The sequence below is a fragment of the Globicephala melas genome, chromosome 6 (genome assembly GCF_963455315.2).
Source record: "Globicephala melas chromosome 6, mGloMel1.2, whole genome shotgun sequence".
Classification (NCBI taxonomy): domain Eukaryota; kingdom Metazoa; phylum Chordata; class Mammalia; order Artiodactyla; family Delphinidae; genus Globicephala; species Globicephala melas.
Genome location: NC_083319.1, coordinates 1,799,361 through 1,817,052, shown reverse-complemented (window position 1 = coordinate 1,817,052; position 17,692 = coordinate 1,799,361). Strand labels below are relative to the sequence as shown.

The 17,692-nt window shown below is 65.2% G+C and overlaps 1 protein-coding gene across 2 annotated transcripts in view; it reads left to right on the top strand.

The window, feature by feature from the left end:
- The first annotated feature begins 11,197 nt into the window (after positions 1-11,197).
- GPSM1 (G protein signaling modulator 1) overlaps positions 11,198-17,692 on the top strand; it is a 29,194-nt gene continuing 22,699 nt past the window's right edge. The window contains exon 1 of one of the 2 annotated variants that reach the window (XM_030838283.3): positions 11,198-11,372. In XM_030838283.3, coding sequence (XP_030694143.2) covers positions 11,308-11,372 — 65 coding nt within the window. In that variant the 5' untranslated portion in view covers positions 11,198-11,307. Of the gene's footprint in view, positions 11,373-15,077; positions 17,476-17,692 lie in introns of those variants that run through there. The other variant, XM_060300160.1, reaches the window with a different exon arrangement.

The following is a 17,692-nucleotide window of genomic DNA, read 5'->3' as shown; positions in this document are numbered from 1 at the left end:
CTCACCTGCTGGAAGGCTCCAGGCCTCCCCGTCCGTGGGAGGGTGCGGGGCAGCAGCCATGGCTCAAAGGCCAGCGGCAAGCAGAGCGCAGGGACCCGGGCGCCCAGGCCTCCAGGTCCGGGAAGGTCAGGCGGGGAGAGGCCCGCCCCGACGTTGCCAAAGAAACCCCGGGCGTCCCTCTGACGGTGCGGGCTCCTCCTCCAGGCTGCTGGGAGCCTGCAGGACCCGTGCCAGGCGCCAGGGGCCTCACCTGCACCATCGCCCCACCCGGGCGGAGGTACACACATGGGGCACTCTCCCTACCGCACGCGGAGCTGCCCAGAGCCCCGCTCTCGCCCTCCTCCCCAGAACCCGCACCCCGCACCGGGGCTCTGGGGGGCTGGAAGCAGGGGGCCTGGAGGTGGACGAGTGCCATCCCTTCTGACACAGGACATGAGGCGTGGGTCACTGGGACAGCTCACGCCTCCAGAGCAGCCCTCCAGGCGTGGATACCGGGCAGGCGGTGTGTGTGTGTGTTGGGGGGTGACGTGTGTGCAGGCACAGAGCGCCGCGCAGTCTAGTTACACGGAACTCACAAACCAGAAAGCCCCTCGCGTCCTCGGGGTCGGCGTGGCGGCCTCGGCCGAGCGATGGAAGGTGGCGCTTTCCCGTGGCCCTTACACTGGCTTTCCAACCTAGGGTGCTGGTGAGTGTGGGGAAGGGCGTGCTGTCCCCCCCGCCCCGTGTCCCCCCATCCAGCTCCAACCACAGGCCTGCGGGGGAGGGGGGCAGGGTGGGTGCTCAGGGGTCCTGGGGGCTGCCCGGTAAACATCCAGTCTTCCCAGCTGCCGACTTAGCTGGCCATGGGGCCACACCGGCAGGTGGCGCCCCGTCCCCGTCATGGAGGGGGAGCCAGCCCCCTGCGGGGGTGCCAGGGGACTGTTCCCAGGCCTTTGCTGTTCCTGCCACCACCCCACCCCCATAGTTATGTCCCTCTCCCAAAAAACTCTAGAAAAAGTCTTTTGCGAAGAAACTCCTCTTGGTGTTCAGGAAGTTTGGATTTAGGGAAGGAGACTCAGAGCAGGCTGGCCTCTTAAATACTCAGGGGTATGTCTTCCCCCTGGAGGTGGTATGGGGGGCAGCAGGCCCTCAGGCCCTGGGGAATTGCTGGATGCTGTCCTGGGAGAAAGGTCACCTTGGACTGGAGCTGGACTCTCCAAGAAACACCACACTGATAGTGGCTGGGACCCTGGGCCAGAGGGTCCGTAGGGCGCCGACCCCTGCCGTCGGTAGGTGTGGTGCTGGAGCTCTGCACCCCTGCCTGGACCTGCCTCGGCCGCCACGAGCCAGGAGGTATCTGGCACCCGAAGATGGATGGGCTCAGGTGTGTGCATGGCTTGGCTTTGTCCATCGTTGTCGGAGAGATGGGGAGAATCCCCCTGGCCTGAGGGCTGGACACGGTGGCTGGAGCCTAAGAAGAGCCGAGTTCCTCCCTTAGTTTCTGGAACATCCTCCCCACCCCACATCGACCAACAAAGACCCCAACACTTCCAGGGGGCGGCAGCAGCGCATCCGCTGTCCAGACTCAGCCCGCAGGAGCTTGGCACCCCCCTGGGGGGTCCCGCTGTCTGGTCGCTGCCCTGAGCGGCCACACCAGCCTGTGCAGAACACCTCCCGCTGAATTCTGAGATGCAGACTTCAGATCCAAAAAGCACCACGACTGAAAACACGTTCATTTTTTTCTTTGTTAAAAGGAAATGCGTCAATGCAAACATCGAGACAACTCTCCTGGCCGCCGGGCCACCTCTTCAGTCCACGGGTTCCAGGTCTGAAAACTGGCTCGGCCAAAACCCACGCCAGGGACTGTGGCATTTCTATCGGGGCAGCCACCCTCCGCCTCTTAGTCATCTGTCCTTAATTTACTCTGACAAATGTAAGAGGCCTTCCCCAGAGGCACCTGGGGTAGCTGCACTGGGAAAGGGAATGGCAGACATGGTACAGACATCAGGACACAGGGCCAGGGTTGACACGGATGCCCAGAGAACCCCGTCAGAGAGGCAGTTAGCAGAGTTCTGTCCACGGTCCAGCTTAGAGTGGGTCCGCTGGGTCACAGACCCCTTGCTGGTACCCTCCGCAGTCTGCGGATGTGGCATTCACAAACCCCACGTCGGATCCGTGGTCTGTGGGGTAAGAGCCATTGTTGTGATCATGGTGGGAAGGTTAAGGATATGAAACGTCTCCCCTCCATGGCCCAGAGAGTAAAGCAAAAACAGCATCACCTCCAGGGGAGGGGGCGGGGGAGACGGGTGCCCTCCTGGAGGAGCCGAAGGATGCGGGGGGCTGGTCCCCAGCGTACCTCCATTTCATTCTCCAGCCCAGTCCCTGCTGAAAGCGAGTAGGTCGTGGAGCCCGACCACAGCCTCCAGGGCATGGTGACGTGGCCCCAGGGATACGAGGCCCTGCGGTGTGGTGGCAGCCTCCATCCCCTTCAGAGACAGACCGCCTTCTCTACGTGGGATGCACACGGCACCTGCTGCAGGTCTGTCTGGGGCTGTGTCTGACTCCCTGCCCTGAGCCACAGGCACCCAGCTCATCAGGGGCGCGATGCTGCTGTGCCGGCCGGACAAGACGCGGGGTGACACACGCTCTCCAGAGGGCGGCCTCCAGCGGCAGCAGATGGAACAGCCAGGACCCGGAAGGACTGCAAGGCCTGCCGCACCGTGAACATTCTAGAGGTCCAGGGGAGGCGGGCGTCCCCGGGCGTGCCCTCCAAGCAAAGGCCAGGTGGTTGCATCTTGCACCTCCCGCCAGTAACAGGGAAGCGCCATGCCTCACAAGCCCCTCGGGTTCTGGAGGCAGCACAGCCCACGCCTAGGGATGTGCTCCGGCCATTTCCCCGGTGACGCAGAAGGCCGCCGGAGGGCGTGGAGGGCGACCCGGAGCGGGAGAGGGCCCCCAGCAGGCAGGCTGGCATTGCCCGCATCTGTGATGGGCAAGGCTTGTGGGGTTGGGGGCAAGCCCAGAGGGAGGGAGAGTCATGGCCCAGGCCCCGGGCTCTGCGTGGAGGCCACACCATCGGAGGGAAAGTTTCACCCTGTTGTGGCCTGAATGTTTGTGTCCTTCCCAGATCCATATGTTGAGCCCTAAGGCCCCGTGTGGCTGTATTTGGAATAAGGAAGTAATTACCGTTAAAGGTCATGGGGAAGGGGGGCTGATCCGATAGGATTGGTGTCCTGATAAGAGGAAACACAAGAGAGCTTACGCTCTGTCTCCTGGCCCCCATGTGCACGCACAGAGGAAAGGCTACGTGAGGACACAGCGAGAAGGTGGCCGTCTGCAAGCCCCAAATTCCTCACCAGGAACCAAATCTGCTGGTGCCTTGATCTTGGATGTCCAGCCTCCATGCCTGTGAGAAATAAATGTCTGTCGTTTAAGCTGTCCAGTTGGTGGTGTTTTATTACCCGCCTTGACCTGACTAAGACACATGCCTACTGGGCCCTGAGACAGACACCCGGCCAGGCTCCAGACATGACATGGCAGGGACTGCCCACCACAAGCTGGGCCCAATCGGGCCACTGGGTCACAAAGGGGCTTTTTGATGGTTCACAGTGGCTCCTTGCCCTAATTCTGAGCTTTGACCAGCCTTGCAGGGACCCTGGGGCCTGGGGCCCTGTATCTGGGGAGGGAGGCCCCGGCGCCGCCCCCGCTTCCTTCCTGCTGCTTTCCCTCTCAGCTGCCCGGGGCCAGACACAGCTCTGTTGGGAAACGCCCATGCTCCCACCCTGGGAGATTCACGGTCTGAAGGAGGGAAGGCAGTGCCAGCTACAGGGAGGGGCAGGTGGTCAGGTGCTCTCCCGACTGGGGGCTCCCTAGGGCCTCACGCGCTTTGCTCCATTAAGGCTGCCGTCCCTGTACACCTCAGCCATCGGCCCTGGATTAATTAGGACCACAGACACAGAGGCCCCACACCCAGGGCAACCTGAAAACCATGCACGGCCTCAGGGTTCAGCGTCCCCAGGGTCCTTCCCTCTCCCCAAGGGACTGACCAGATGACTCGGAAATTAGGGAAAGGACCCACTGTCCTTGTCCCAGGGCAACTGTGAAGGATCAACCCATGAAAATGGCCCCTACCACCCCGCCCTTTGTAAGCCTGGGCTGAGGCCACACAGGCCCGGGAGAGGAGGCTGCTGGCAGAGCCGGAGGGCCAGGAGAGGGCGCTGAGGAGGACGCCGGGTTTCCATGGCAACCGTCAGCTGCCTAGGCTGGGAACCACGGGGCAGAGAGGCTCAGGGAAGAGACCCCCGTGGGTGTGTGGGCCAGGCTGGCAGGAGTGGGGTCCCACTCTCCTGCTCTCCTTTCACTTCATCGCTGCTAGACGGACAGATGGACATTGCTCAGGGACCCCACTGAGGCAGGCAGCTGCTCTGCACGCCTGCTTTGTGCCTCACGCCTCCCGGGAGGCAAGTCCAGACGTGGGCCGGCGGGGAAGGGCAAGGGGTGCGTATCACCTCTGGAGGACCCCTGTGGTAGGGCTTCCAGGGCCCAGGGCGCGCTGAACAGCTGGCCGCCTCCCCACTGTGCCCAGAGTCCGTACCCCCAGGCCTTCCCAACACTGCTTCCCGGTCCAGGGCACCCCTGAGCTCGGCACCCTGCCTTCTGCCTTCCCTGCCCTCCCCTCCCCCCCGGGAAGTGGCCGCACGCCCCCTGAGTGCCCTCCGTCCCCTTGACACGGCTCTGCACTCCTGCAGCTCCAGCCCAGACTTGGGGGCGGGCTGCCTGGGGGTGACGGTGTCTGAGGGCAGGGCAGGGTTGGGGGCTGGGGCCTCGTCTCCTCCACACCTGGCGGGGGGCAGGGTCTTCAGGCAGGTGTGGGGGGCTCCCGCAGGGGTGAGTGGGTGTCCCGGGGACCAGGTGTCCTCCAGGCTCTGTGACCACACCCCCGGTGTGGCAGGTGGCACACAGGTGCTGAGCACCCAGTGCTCAGGGGCCGAGGCTAGGGGCAATGAGAACGAGGGGAGGGGTACTGGAGGGAGGAGGCCCCTGCTGCAGGGCCCAGGGCTCAGGGACCTTCCTCAAGTTCCAGCTGTTTTTCCAGGTTCCCAGCCAGCAGGCCTGCTCCTGTCCCTCAGCCTGGTGGCCCCAGAGGCACCTGTGCTCCCTCTGGCCTTGTTGTCAAATGGAGCACCTGTCCCAGAGGGGCAGGCAAACTCTCGGCCCATCGGTCCCACACATGAGTCTCATGTCTGCTGTGCTCCAGGGCTACGCCAAGGGCTTCGCAGGCAGGACCTCATTCACCAGGCTCCCATTTGAGAGAGAACAGGGAGGCCCAGAGAAGGGCTGGGGCCCCAGCTCGTGAGTAGCCCTGCCGTGTCCCAAGCCCCACACTTGCCCTACGCTCTAGATGAACGGGGGCGTCTAAACGCAGAGAGGACTTGCCATCAGTCAGCGAGCATCTGTGTGTCAGCCCCACGCCAGGAGCTCAGCGATCCCAGCTGCGCCTTGCCCACCTGGAGCACGCCGGTGCTCTGCCCAGCCTCCTGCCCACCAGGAAGGACCTGGTACACAGCAGGGACACGTCTATAAGGTGACTGTCACGCAGCCTCCACCCCCAGTTGTGTCTGTGACGTCCAGGTAGTGCTCACAATGCAATGTTAATGGGCAGGGACTTCCCTGGCGGTCCAGTGGTGAAGACTCTGCGCTTCCACTGCAGGGGGCACGGCTTGATCCCCGGTCAGGGGAACTAAGGTCCTGCATGCTGTGCAGCTGTGGCCAAAAAAAAATTTTTTTAATGTTAATTGGGAGCAGAAGGCTACAAAACCACCTGTGCTACGTGATCCAAGTTACGTAGCAGCCCTTGTCAGTGCACACTGAGAACTGGGTGTAGCGGGGTGAATGGTGGTCCCCAAAGAGACATCCACCTACAGTGGTAAGTGCGACCTCATTTGGGAAAAAGGGTGATTGCAAATGAAATTAAATTAAGGCTCTTGAGATGAGATCATCCCCAGTTAGGGTGGGTCCTAAACCCGAAGCAAGTCCTTTCAGGAGGAGAGAAAACATAGACCGAGAGGAGAGACACAGGGAGAAGAGGGGAGAGCTCACGAAGACAGAGGCAGAGATGGGAGTGATTTGGCCACAAGCCACGGGACACCTGGAGCCCCAGAAGTTGGAAGAGGCAGGAAGGACTCCTGCTGGACCCTCCAGACAGAGCGGGACCCCACCAGCACCTAGATTCTTCTGGCTTCCAGAGCTGAGAGAGAACAAATTTCTGTCATTTGAAGCCAGCCAGGTGTGGTCATTTGTTACAGCAGCCCTAGGAGACTACGAGAGAGGCCCACGCCCCATCAGGTAGTTTAACCAGCAACTTACTGTGCCTCCTGTCACAGTCGCCACGGGTCCAGCCTCCCAGCGAGCCCGGGAGGTAAGTGTCAGAGAGACAGAACTTGCCTGGGTTGAAATGTGAACCCAGGCATCTGGCTCTTAACCACAGCATGGCCTGGCTTCTCTCCCCAGAGGGTCTGGGTCCACGATCCAGCATCACACTCCTGGAATGGGGAGCTGCCAGTGGGCAGAGAACCCCCAAAAGGCAGAAACCCACCGCATTTTCTCTTTGCCTGGGGGGCCTCCTAGTATTTACTTGGATCAGCAGATTGGCCTTCCTACTTGTTTGGTTTAGGCTGTTGTTAAAAGGTTCCCTCCCGGGCTTCCCTGGTGGTGCAGTGGTTGGGAGTCCGCCTGCCGATGCAGGGGACGCGGGTTCGTGCCCCGGTCCGGGAGGATCCCACATGCCGCGGAGCGGCTGGGCCCGTGAGCCACGGCCGCTGAGCCTGCGCGTCCGGAGCCTGTGCTCCGCAACGGGAGAGGCCACAACAGTGAGAGGCCCGCGTATCACCAAAAAAAAAAAAAAAAGTTTCCCTCTCCCATCCCACACCCAAGGCCTGGGGGGCTTGGAGCCACCCAGGAGCCTGGAGCCCAGATACACTCTCCTCTTTCTGTCTCTCTCCTTCTCTCTCTGTCTCTGTCTGTCTCTCCCTCTCTCTGTGTCTGTCTCTCCCTCTCTGTCTCTGTCTCTCTCCCTCTCTCCAGCACTCACAGGCCTGGGGGCACAGACAGGCAGGGGCAGGGGTTTCCATCACACAGGCCAAGGACGAGCCCCGCCATGGACAAGTGAGCGCGGGTCTGTTTCATGGGCACCTGCTTCCTCCCCACAGGCCCTGGGGGCATAAACTGGGTGACAGGCAGCTGCCAGCCAGAGGCCCAGGAACGCCGCATGGCCAGGTGTCATTCGATGACACGGTGGCGTACAGCCTCACGCACACCTCCAGCCATTTCCTGGATGTGTTTCATCTCCCAGCGAGGTGCTCAGGACCCCGTGGGTGGACAGACCGTTTCCTTCCAGGCTTCCTGCAACACCCGCTGTCCACCCTGCAGCCCCCACTCTCCAGGGACTTTGAGGCCCCAAGGGGCTGTGGGTGATGTCTTAGGGGCCTTAGGGCAATGGGGGGCACATGCCCTAAAACTGTGCAGAAGAAGGAGCGCTTTCTCAGGGTAATGAGATTTTTTTTTTTTTTTCCGGTACGCGGGCCTCTCACTGTTGTGGCCTCTCCTGTTGTGGAGCACAGGCTCCGGACGCGCAGGCTCAGCGGCCATGGCTCACGGGCCCAGCCGCTCCGCGGCATGTGGGATCTTCCTGGACCGGGGCACGAACCCGTGTCCCCTGCATCGGCAGGCGGGCCCTCAACCACTGCGCCACCAGGGCAGCCCGGGGGAAATGAGATTTTTAGAAATGGTGGTGAAAATGAGTGTTCTTTTTACTTAAGCACATATGTGCGAGCATGTGTGTGCACGCACCTGTGTGTTTGGGTCTCTCCTCTCTCTGTCTACCTCTTTCCTCAGGTCCAGGTAAGGCGCCTCGGCCAGTGGTACCTGGTGGTGATCCCAGCCCCACTGGGCCCTGCAGGAGCAGGGGAGGGGGCCCCGGGAGGTGTGGGTAGGAGGAGGCGGGGTCTGGGAGGCCGTTGTCTGGGAGCTGTCACGGCCACCAGGACATCCCCATCTCCCGCCGGCCCCGGCAGATGCCTGGGTGGGTCTCAGAGGTCGAACATCCTGTCGAAGCCCGGGTGCTGGTTCTTTGTCCCCGGGATGGCTCCGGGTAGCCCGGTCACCTTCCCCCAGTCTGGTCCTCATCTGGGGTCCGTGACAGCCTTGAGTGACCACCTCTCTGCAGGCGCCCAGGCCTCTCCACTCCCAAGGGCTCAGCCACAACCCTGCAACTGTCCACTGTCATCTCTCACTGGCCTCTCCAGGGGACAGAACCAGGAAGGCGCAAGTTAGGAAATCAGGGCTTGACCTCAGCTCCCCCGAGGCCCAGCCCTGCCACCAGGGGCATCACGGCCCTGGCTGCTCGTCAATGGGAAGGGCGTGGGCAGGACGCCAGGGAGGGTGAGTGATGGCGGGCGGGCATGCGGCAGGTGCCCCCAGCTGGAGGTGGCACTGTTGACGGCCGCCAGGAGCAGGGCCCTGGGTGTGCTGACACTAAACCCTTGGCACTCTGAGTGCGGTGGGCCGGCTCACGAGAGGTGGTGCCTCTTGGGACCAGGTCCAGCATCACTGCCTGCACCCGCCCGTCGCAGCCCCTCCCTGCTCCCTGTCGACTGCGCCTAGAAGGAGGATCCAGGTGCGAAATTGCTTTTCTTCCCTCCGATGCTCCTTCGGCAATGAGGACTGTTAGGCTGTGCTCACAGCCTCCTGAGGAAGCACTCTGCCTGGGCTGGTGCGCCGAGTGTCACAGGCGAGTTTACACGACAGAATGCACAGAGCCCAGGTGTTTGAGGGCAGCAGGTCTCTGCACCTGTAGGCTGCGGGGGGGTGGGATGAGCAACCGGGAGGGTGAGCAGAGTGGATGGTGGGGCGAGATGGGTGCAGCGCCCGCAGGGGCAGGTGGTGATGGAGGGTCGGTGCCCCCAGGAGCTCCTGCCCCCCAAGACCTGTCACCTGGCAGCCCCCTGCCCTCCGTGGAGCCGAGCCACGCCTGGTCTCAAGACGGGGTGGCCACGTGGGCAATGCCTGTTGGGCCTGGTGCCTGCCCACGTTCCACTCTCCTTTGTGGGTCCTCTCGATGGCAGACAATCGGGTCTCTGGATGGAAGAAGACACACCTCTGTGCCGTGTGGCGAGGACTGCCTGCAGGGGTCCAGTGGGGCCAGGTGCCCTGGCACGGGCAGCATGGTCCCAGCAGTCGGCATTCCCTGAGCTCTTACTGTGTGCCAGGCACAGTGACCATCACTGTCCAGACCCCACAATCCTTCCCAACCCCTGCAGGACGGAGCTGCTGAACCCTATTTACAGATGGCAGAACCCAGGCTCGGACAGGGAGAGCCACTTGTACCAGGCACGCAGCGGGGTGGGGGTGGGGATGGCCTAACTCAGAGCCGGAGCCCTTGGCCAGCTCACTGCCCAGCACCCCCAAGAGGATTCTAGCTCCCCCGGGAAGCTCTGATAGAAAGTTGAGACCTGAGCTACCCAGTATCCCTGCTCGCAGGAAGGAAGCAAGAAGATGCCTTCCCTGCAGGACCACTCTGGGGCCAGGAATCGCTCCCTCACTCCACCATTCACGTCACATCACTATGAGGGTGGCCTTCCTGGCATGAGGCACCCGGCCGCAGACCCAGGGGACCCGCAGGGGGCTCACAACAGCGGCCTCCTGGCAACACTGAGCTTAGGCCTGGAACAGGCGGGGCCCACAGCAGCCCCTGCCCTGACACTGTTGCCAGCTCAGGGGTTCCCCAAGGACGCAGGCCTGGGGCTGCCGTAAATGAGGGTGGTGCTCCTACCCACTGCACCACCCACCCTGCAGGGGCCAGCCGGCGGCCGCGGCCGCGGCCAAGAGCAAGGCCTTGCCCAGCCCCTGTGGTCATCGGGGGAGGGTGAGTGGGCCAAGCCGCCGCCGCCGTGCTCTGGGCACAGATGGTTCCATCCCCGCTGCCTCTTCCGCAGGAAAAACAAACCAGCTCGGGGCCAACTGTCCTTTTCTACCTCGTGTTTATTTTCACGGCCTTTGCCTTTGCCTGAAGCCGGCGTCCTGGGGTCTGCGCTCCGCCGAGGGTCTGGCTGGCGTGGCCATGGCATTTTCCTGACCTTGGGGCAGCTCTCCGGATAGGCGCCAGCGTGCTCCCGGGGAAAGTAACCCATTTCCTGCCCCCAGACTTGTCCCTGTCCCACTCGGTCACAGCAACTTCTCCAGGATTTGGAGTCTTCTGGCTGCATGGTGGGGGGGGAGGGCGGCTGAGGCTGAGAAGGGGAGCAGGACAGAACCAGTGAGACCCTAGGGCAGTCAGGGGTGGAGCTGAGGCCACATCACCGGTCAGGGCCACCAGGGCTCCCGGGAATTCGCAGGGGAGGAGGTGGCCTGGCACTGGGATACTCGACTCGGGTGGGTGGGCCCGGCCCGGCTGCTCTACCTGCATCCTTCCAAGTTTTCAGCCATCTCCATTTCACAGACAGCTGAGAAGGCCAAGGTTGGTAGGGGGGACCCTGCAACTCAAGGTCTCAGAAGGGAGAAACGGGGAGGGGGAGGGGGGCGTGCTCTCAGGATCCGTGGCTTCTGGGGCCAGGCCACACACATACCTAGGTAAATGCTTTTCCATCCTCCCACACGGACGAATTCACATGGGGGACAGACTCGCTATAGCAGCTAGAGGGGCATCCCCGGGGCCTGCACCCCACTGCCAGTTTGGAGACGGGCTCTGGCACGCTAGGGCTGGACTGGAGGAGAGGCAGAGAACCACCAAGGGGCGAGAGGTCACTTGCCGAACAAAGGCGGGAGGCCAGGCCTCCAACGGGGGGAAGAAACGGGGGTGACGAGGCCAGCAGCGCTGCGCCTCCACGCAAACGGCCTCGCAAGCCCCAGCAGCCCCCAGAAGCGATGCCGCGCCAGGCCCCTCTCCTGCACTCACCCTGGGGGGCTGGGGTCGCACCCTCCTGAGCCCTCTGCCAGCCGAACGCTCAAAGGCTCCGCCCCTTCCCCCGCCGCGGGCCGCCCCCCCCCGACCCCGGCTTTCTCCCCTCCCCCCACCGCGCGGACGGGGGGAGGGACCGGCGGCTCGGCCCGCGCCCCCTCCCCCTCGGGCGGCGGTGACATCACGGCCACGGCGGGAGGGGCGGCGCCGCGCACATCACTTCCTCGGCGCCTCCCGCCCGCGCGGACGGACGGACGGCTGGCGGGCGGTGGACAGCGGAGAGCGGACCGCGGACCGGCGCGGGGCGGCGCGGGGCGGCGCGAGCGGCGCGAGCGTGGGGTGCGCGGCCCCCGGCTCTCGGCGCCCTCGGCCCCATGGCGGGTCCGGCCCCGCCCGCCGCTGACGAGCTGCTCGGCCCTGCCCGGCGCCTCTACTCCAGGTGGGTAGGGCAGGGCAGGCGGTGGGGCCGCGCGGGGCCGCGCGGGGACCGGGCAGCTGGGGCCGCTGGAGGCGGGATTGGCCGGCCTGGAACAAAGGCGGCGGCGAGCGCGCAACGTGGCGGGGACGCCCCTCCCAGCGGGGCCGGCGGCGGTTGGGGGCGCGGGGTGGGGAGGAGGGGCGGGGGGAGGGGGTCGGAGGCTGGGGGCGCTGGGCCTCCCACGGCCCACGCCCTCGAGAACCAGGGCACTAGCGGGTGGGCAGCGTGGGCCGCTGGGATGGACTGCCGCCTGCCGGATCGACCCCTCGCAAACGGTGTCCAGGGTTTGGGAGACTGGCAGCTTCTACGGCCCTGCTCTCCTGGCAGCTGGGCCCTGTGGCACAGCAGGCGTGTGGTGGGCGCTCCAGGAGCGTCCCTCCCAAGCCTGGCACCACCTCCCCACTGCCATGGCCCGAGTACTGGGTGGGCAGGGGGACATGGTATGCTGAAGAGACCAGGATGTGTCACGGGTGGGGCCGTGCCCCCACCAGCCCACCAGGTGCCTGTGGTCCAGTAGATTGTGGCTGGCGTGGGGCTGCAGAGCCAGCCAGCTAGGTGGGTGGGTAGGTACCTGCCTGAAGAGGCACCTGCCGCGGGCAGGTTCGTGAGTGATGCCAGCGGTCTGAGCTCTGCGCCCCACTCCCATCAGGGATGACAGGGTGGCCCTGGCCAGGGCCGCGTGCCTGGCTGGTGACTCCAGGCTTGTCGAAGGTGTGCCACAAGGTGATGCCCTGGGCCTGGCCCAGACGGGCACGGGCACTGGCATGCAGGTGTCCAGCAGAGTGGGGCAGGCGTGAGTGCTGGGCCCGGGATGCTTACTGACTGCAGCTCCCGGAGGCGGGCCGGCTCCCCACAGTGGGGACAGGCCGCCGACTTGGAGGGACATCGTCCTGGCTACCCCCAGCCACCCTTAAGACCTGGGGGCTGCTGAGCCTTCACGGGGCCTAGCCTGGCCTGCGAGGATTCTCCAGCCTGGCCAGCAGCCCAGCAGCCGCAAACCTCTGCTGGGTGCCCCCCCTTCCCTGATGAGCAGAATGAGGCTCTGGGGCCCCTCCCACCTTGGTCTGGTCTGTGCTGCTGGCCAGAGACACAGCCCCCATTGTGTGGTCTCGGGATGGAGCGCTGAGCCCCCGGCCTGGCTCCTGGGCCCCACGCAGGGGGAGGGGCGTGTGAGTGGGTCTGTTGGCAGCCGACGCTGGAGGCCTGTCCTAGAGGACCCTCTCCACGGCCCCCCTTGGGATGGAGAGCTGTGCGGGGCTGCACTTGCCCCAGCGTCGTTTCTCCGATGGAGAGGGGGTATTTCGGAAGAATGACACGTGTTGATCTGGCGGCCGCCGGCTGTGTGTGTGTGTGTGTGTGTGTGTGTGTGTGTGTGTGGTGGTGTGTGTGTGTGCGCGCGCATGTGTGTGCGTGTGTGTGTGTGTGTGTAGGGGAGCTATGGTGGAGGAGGTCCAGGCCGCTTTAGCCCTGGGAGACCCTGCGCAGCCAAGCCTGGGGTCCACATCGTGCTGGTCTCCCCACAGGCTTGACCTGGCAGCCTGGGGTGTGGGCTGGCACCAGGGCCCAGCGGGGACACACCAGACAGGACCCTGGCCTGGGGGAGCCATCCCTGGGCAGGGGCAGAGCTCAGAGCGAACGCTGGGAGGGGCCCGGAGCCCGGCCTGGATTCCTTGCGAGCTGAGCCCTGAGTGGAGGCCAAAGGGGCAAAGCCCGGCAGAGGTTCGGGGGCGCGGCCACAGCCTGCCTTCAGGGCTGTGAAGACGCCCGTGAGCGTTTGGAGCCGCGCGTGTAGCCGCGGCTGGGCGTGCGCGGGCCCGTGCCCGGTCGGAGCCGGCGTTCAGAGGCTGCCGAGACGCCCTCAAGAGGTCATCTGTCCCCTCAGAGCCTGTGTGTCCCGGGAAGACCCCCCGTGGCGTGGGAGTGGAGGGGTGCAGGCAGCCCGGCACGTGGATGCCCCGCGGACAGGATCCCCTTGGGCTGAGCACCCCAGGGGTGGCTGTTCTGGGAGAACCCCTGTTGTGTGGGGGGCCAGGCCAGGTCCCCTCTGCCGTGGCCCCGCCTGGTGACTCCCCTTCCGCACACCCACACCGCTGCCTGGTGAGGTGAGCTCAGCTCTTACAAAGCGGGTTCTGGGCGGAACCGGACATAGAAAGCCCACGGAGAAGGACCTGAGTGTGAGGGTGCTCGTGACCCGCCACGTCCCCAGATGGGGCCCTTGGGGAGGGCACCGGGTCGGGGAGGCAGGAGTGGGCGGGGTCTCGTGGGGTGGGAGACGGTTAACACTCAGAGCCCCGGTCCGCTGCACCTGGGAGTGCTTCCCCAGGGCAGGGGTTTGGGAGGGGGTGCCGAGGGGCCCGGGGAGGATGGACAGGTGACCGAGAAGCCCCCGAAAGTGGGGAAGCCACAGGCCGCCCTCTCCTGGCCCTCTGGCTCCCTTAAGGCCAGCAGCTGAGCGCTCCTGCTGGGGCTGCGAGGGCAGAGCTGGGCGGCGAACACACCACTGCGGGGCGGCTCTTAGAGGCGTGACCCATCGGCAGGCGCCCGAACGGGGGTCCCACGCCCCGTGGCAGTCGGCCCTACCCCAGGGCTCCCGAGAAGCGTGCCCCTCGGCACTTTGTAAAGCTGGGTGATGGTCGTGCTTCTCCTCTCCAGTGATTCCTGCTTCTCCCAGGCTGCCTGTCCCATGATGCTCAGACTGAAGGGGAGTCAGTGTGGCTTCACTCTGGGGACGGCAGGACAGGGGGTGAGCAGGGGCCCTGGAGCGTCTGCCCAGAGGCCCAGTGTGGGTGACAGCTCAGGACAGGGACGCTGACATTTAGCAGAGAGTGGGGCTGATGGGGACGCAGCCCCTGGCCAGTGAGCCTTGGTGGTGGGAGCCGGGGGCCAGGCTTGGAGACCAGCCTCGGTGGTCTGGTGGGCACCAGAGGACGGTGTGCCATCCGGGGAGACAGGCAGGTGGGGCATGAGTGCTGATGGACCGCCCGTGGGGGCAGAGAGCAGGGCAGTAGGGGCCAGGCGGGGCCGGGCCGATGGCTACTCCCGGGATGCTGTCTCAGGTGCCGCAGACAGGTGGGAGGGGTATGGGGCTGACGTGGTGACCAGAGCAGTAAGGCCGGCCACTGGGCGGTCAGTAATCACTTCATTAACTGGTAAGCCAGGGGGCAGGTGGCGAGAGCTTGGCGGACACTGCCCTGCCTCCTGGCCGCCGCGGTCTGGCTTCTGGGAAGGCTGACCCTGGTCAGCCGCTTTCAAGGAGAGATGTGCTGGGCCGTCGTGGTGTTGGGTAGCAGAGCTCACGGGTGGGCGAGGCCTGGCTGGGGCCGGCAGGCTGACCCTTGAGGCCCCTGAGGCGGTGGGCCGGGTCTCTCCCTAGGACGTGGAGGACCGTAGATTAACAATTAAGCATCGGACTTCCCTGGTGGCGCAGTGGTTGAGAGTTCGCCTGCCAATGCAGGGGACACGGGTTCGAGCCCTGGTCCGGGAAGATCCCAGTGCCGCGGAGCAGCTAAGCCCGTGCGCCACAGCTACTGAGCCTGCGCTCTAGAGCCCGCGAGCCACAACTGCTGAATCCCGTGCGCCTAGAGCCCGTGCTCCGCAACAGGAGAAGCCACCGCGATGGGAAGCCCGCGCACCGCAAGTAGAGCAGCTTCTGCTCGCCGCAGCTAGAGGGAGCCCGTGCGCAGCAACAAGACCCAACGCAGCCAGAACAGAAAAATTAGATCAAATTTTAAAAAATTAAGCATCTGTTTAGCCCAGGTGGCAAATCCCAGGTGGAAGGCTACCCCCTCTCCCAGAGTTTGAGTGGTGAGGCTGGTGAAGGGGGAGCTAAGACCACAGCCTCTGGCCCCTGAGAGCCCTGGCCAGTCCGGCCCAGAGCCCCAGGGAGCCCCATCTCGTGCCCTGACAACAGGGCTCTTGTCAGGCCCTTGGGTGGACAGGCCTGTCGGAGGCCCCTGCAGTCCTACAGCATGGGGGCATGGGCAGTGGGCGGGAAGGCCAGCTCCGCAGACCGATGCTGCAGTGGGTGACCTAGGGTTGCTGCAACCCCAGTGCATCCCCAGTGGGCACGAGCACCCACAGATACCCCCAGGCCTGCAGAGGCAGTGTGGAGACACAGGCTCCAGAACCTTCTTCACTGAACAAGGAAGTGAGCCTGGCCAGTGTAGGCAGGTCTCACGGAGGAGAGGAGAGGACGGCCTGCGGTGCAGGTGTTGGGGGGCCGCCCCGGGGGGTGGAGGAGGGGCGTGGGGTCGATGTGACAGTGCAGAGTTTTGAGGGTTCAGCTTGTTGGCAGGAGCTGCGCAAAGGGGAGATGGTCCAGGTCCTGCCCTGCCCCCCTCAGCTGAGCTTCCCCCGAGGTGGACAGAGGCCTCCGGGCAGGGAGGAGAACGCCCTGGCCTGGACACCCTGGGGACCAGGGCCTGGTGTGGGCGGGTGGGCAGCCTGGGACCTCATTCTCCCACCTCTGCATCCACCCACCCAGCCCCTTCCAGGTCTCGGCCCTCCCAGACCCCGCAGAGTGGCAACGCCTGCTGGGCCTCCTGGGCCGAGGCTGACCCCCGGGTCCTGTACCCTGGGCGGCCTTTGCCCTGGACCACCACAGCCTCCTCCTCATCCCTGGGTTCCCGCCTCTGCTCAGACCCCAGCATGGTCTTGGGGAGCTGGGCCCACCCTGGGTCTGTAGTTCCCTCTGACTCCAGAGCTGCGTTTCCCTTCCTGTCCCAGGTTCCCAGCTGCTTGGTCTAGCTGAGCCCCCTCCCACCCAAGGCCCATTGCTGAGACGGGCAAGTGGCCTGGCAGGAGGGGCCCCCTACGAGTGGGGCAGAGAGAGCCTCTGTGAGCCCCGTGGGAACCTAGGGGCTCCTGGGATGCAGCAGCACCGTGGGGTGGGCTGCGGGGAGGGGAGGGGCCTTGGGCTTCTCCCCACTGCTCCGCCCTGACCGAGCCCCGTGGCCCCCTCCCCCTAGCTGGACGTTGGCACCAACCCCCGCTACTCCAGAGGCTTCTCCCTTTGCCCAGAGATGGTCACTCGCGCCTCATCAGCTGTGGTGGCTGGAGGAGCTGGGAGCCGGGCTGAGAAGGTGGCCAGGGGGCTGGTGGTTTCAGGAAAGGAACTGGGTGGGGGGGTGTCTATTCCTCCCAAGACGGCTGGCCCCAGGCCCCTCTAGGCCCTCACCTGGGTTAACCTGGGGCCTGGGGCTCCTCGTCGGTCAGGTGCTGGTAACCCCAGCAGTGCCCCAGAGGGCCGGGGGACTAACAGGGTGACTGGACTCTGTGCCCACCTGTTGACCCTGCTGCATGCCGGGCGCTGGGCACCATGTGCTGCCGTGGGCCAGGCTGGGTGTTGGGGGACAGGCCGCCAGGAGGACGGGGCGGAGCCAAGTGCAGACCTGCCGAGCCCCAGCTCCCCAGGTGGGGGCCACACCGCCATGTCCCTCCTCCTCTCCTTCTCTCACAGACGTTGACCCGGAGCCAGCTAGGTGCCTGGTGCTCCTTTGTGCTGCGTGACGGGGTTCTGGCCCCGAACCGGCCACAGGGCCGGAGTGGGGTGAGAGTCTGGGTGAGCGGCACGGGGGTGCGGCCGCTGCACCCCAGCTGTGCGCCTGCCCCCAAGGGGAGCGCGTGGACAGCCTCCCCTGGGCGCCCGCCGGCCCGCCCTGCTGACGGCGCTGATCCCCGGCTCTGAGCCGCCCTTGATCCCCTGATCCACCGCAGGCCCTGGGAGGCCCCGGACCAGCTGCCAGGGGGCCGGGGGTCTCCTGGAGCCGAGGCCACCAGAGCCTCAGCCCACCGCTCTGGGGTGGGGGATGCGGGGGACCGTGAGGCCGGCGCACCCCCAGGACCAGCAGCCGAGGTGGGGCGAGGGCTGGCTGGCCAGGAGGGAGGCCCGGAGCCCCGCCATGCCGGCTGCCGCCACGGAGGGCCCGCCTGCGGCCCTGAGCCTGGCTGAGAAGGCCGTGTGCAAAGTGGTGTACGGCGCCCCCCGCCCCCGCCCGCTGCTGCTGCCCGTGGGCCTGGAGCTGTGGCTGTACGTGCAGAAGATGCGCCACCTGCAGAGGAAGAGGTGCGGCGGCGGACGGGTGCTAAGCTGGAGGTCACCGTGCGGTTGGAGGTTCTTGGGACAAGGAAGGGGGTGGGGCTTTTGACCTGGGACACCTGCCTGGTGCCTCCCCAGGTGGCCTCCCCACGTGCAGGCCTGGTGAGCTTTCCCAGTCTGCAGTTCCGGGAGGCTGCGTCAGACACCCCAACATTGCGCCCCTGCCCCCTTGACTTCTAGGCCC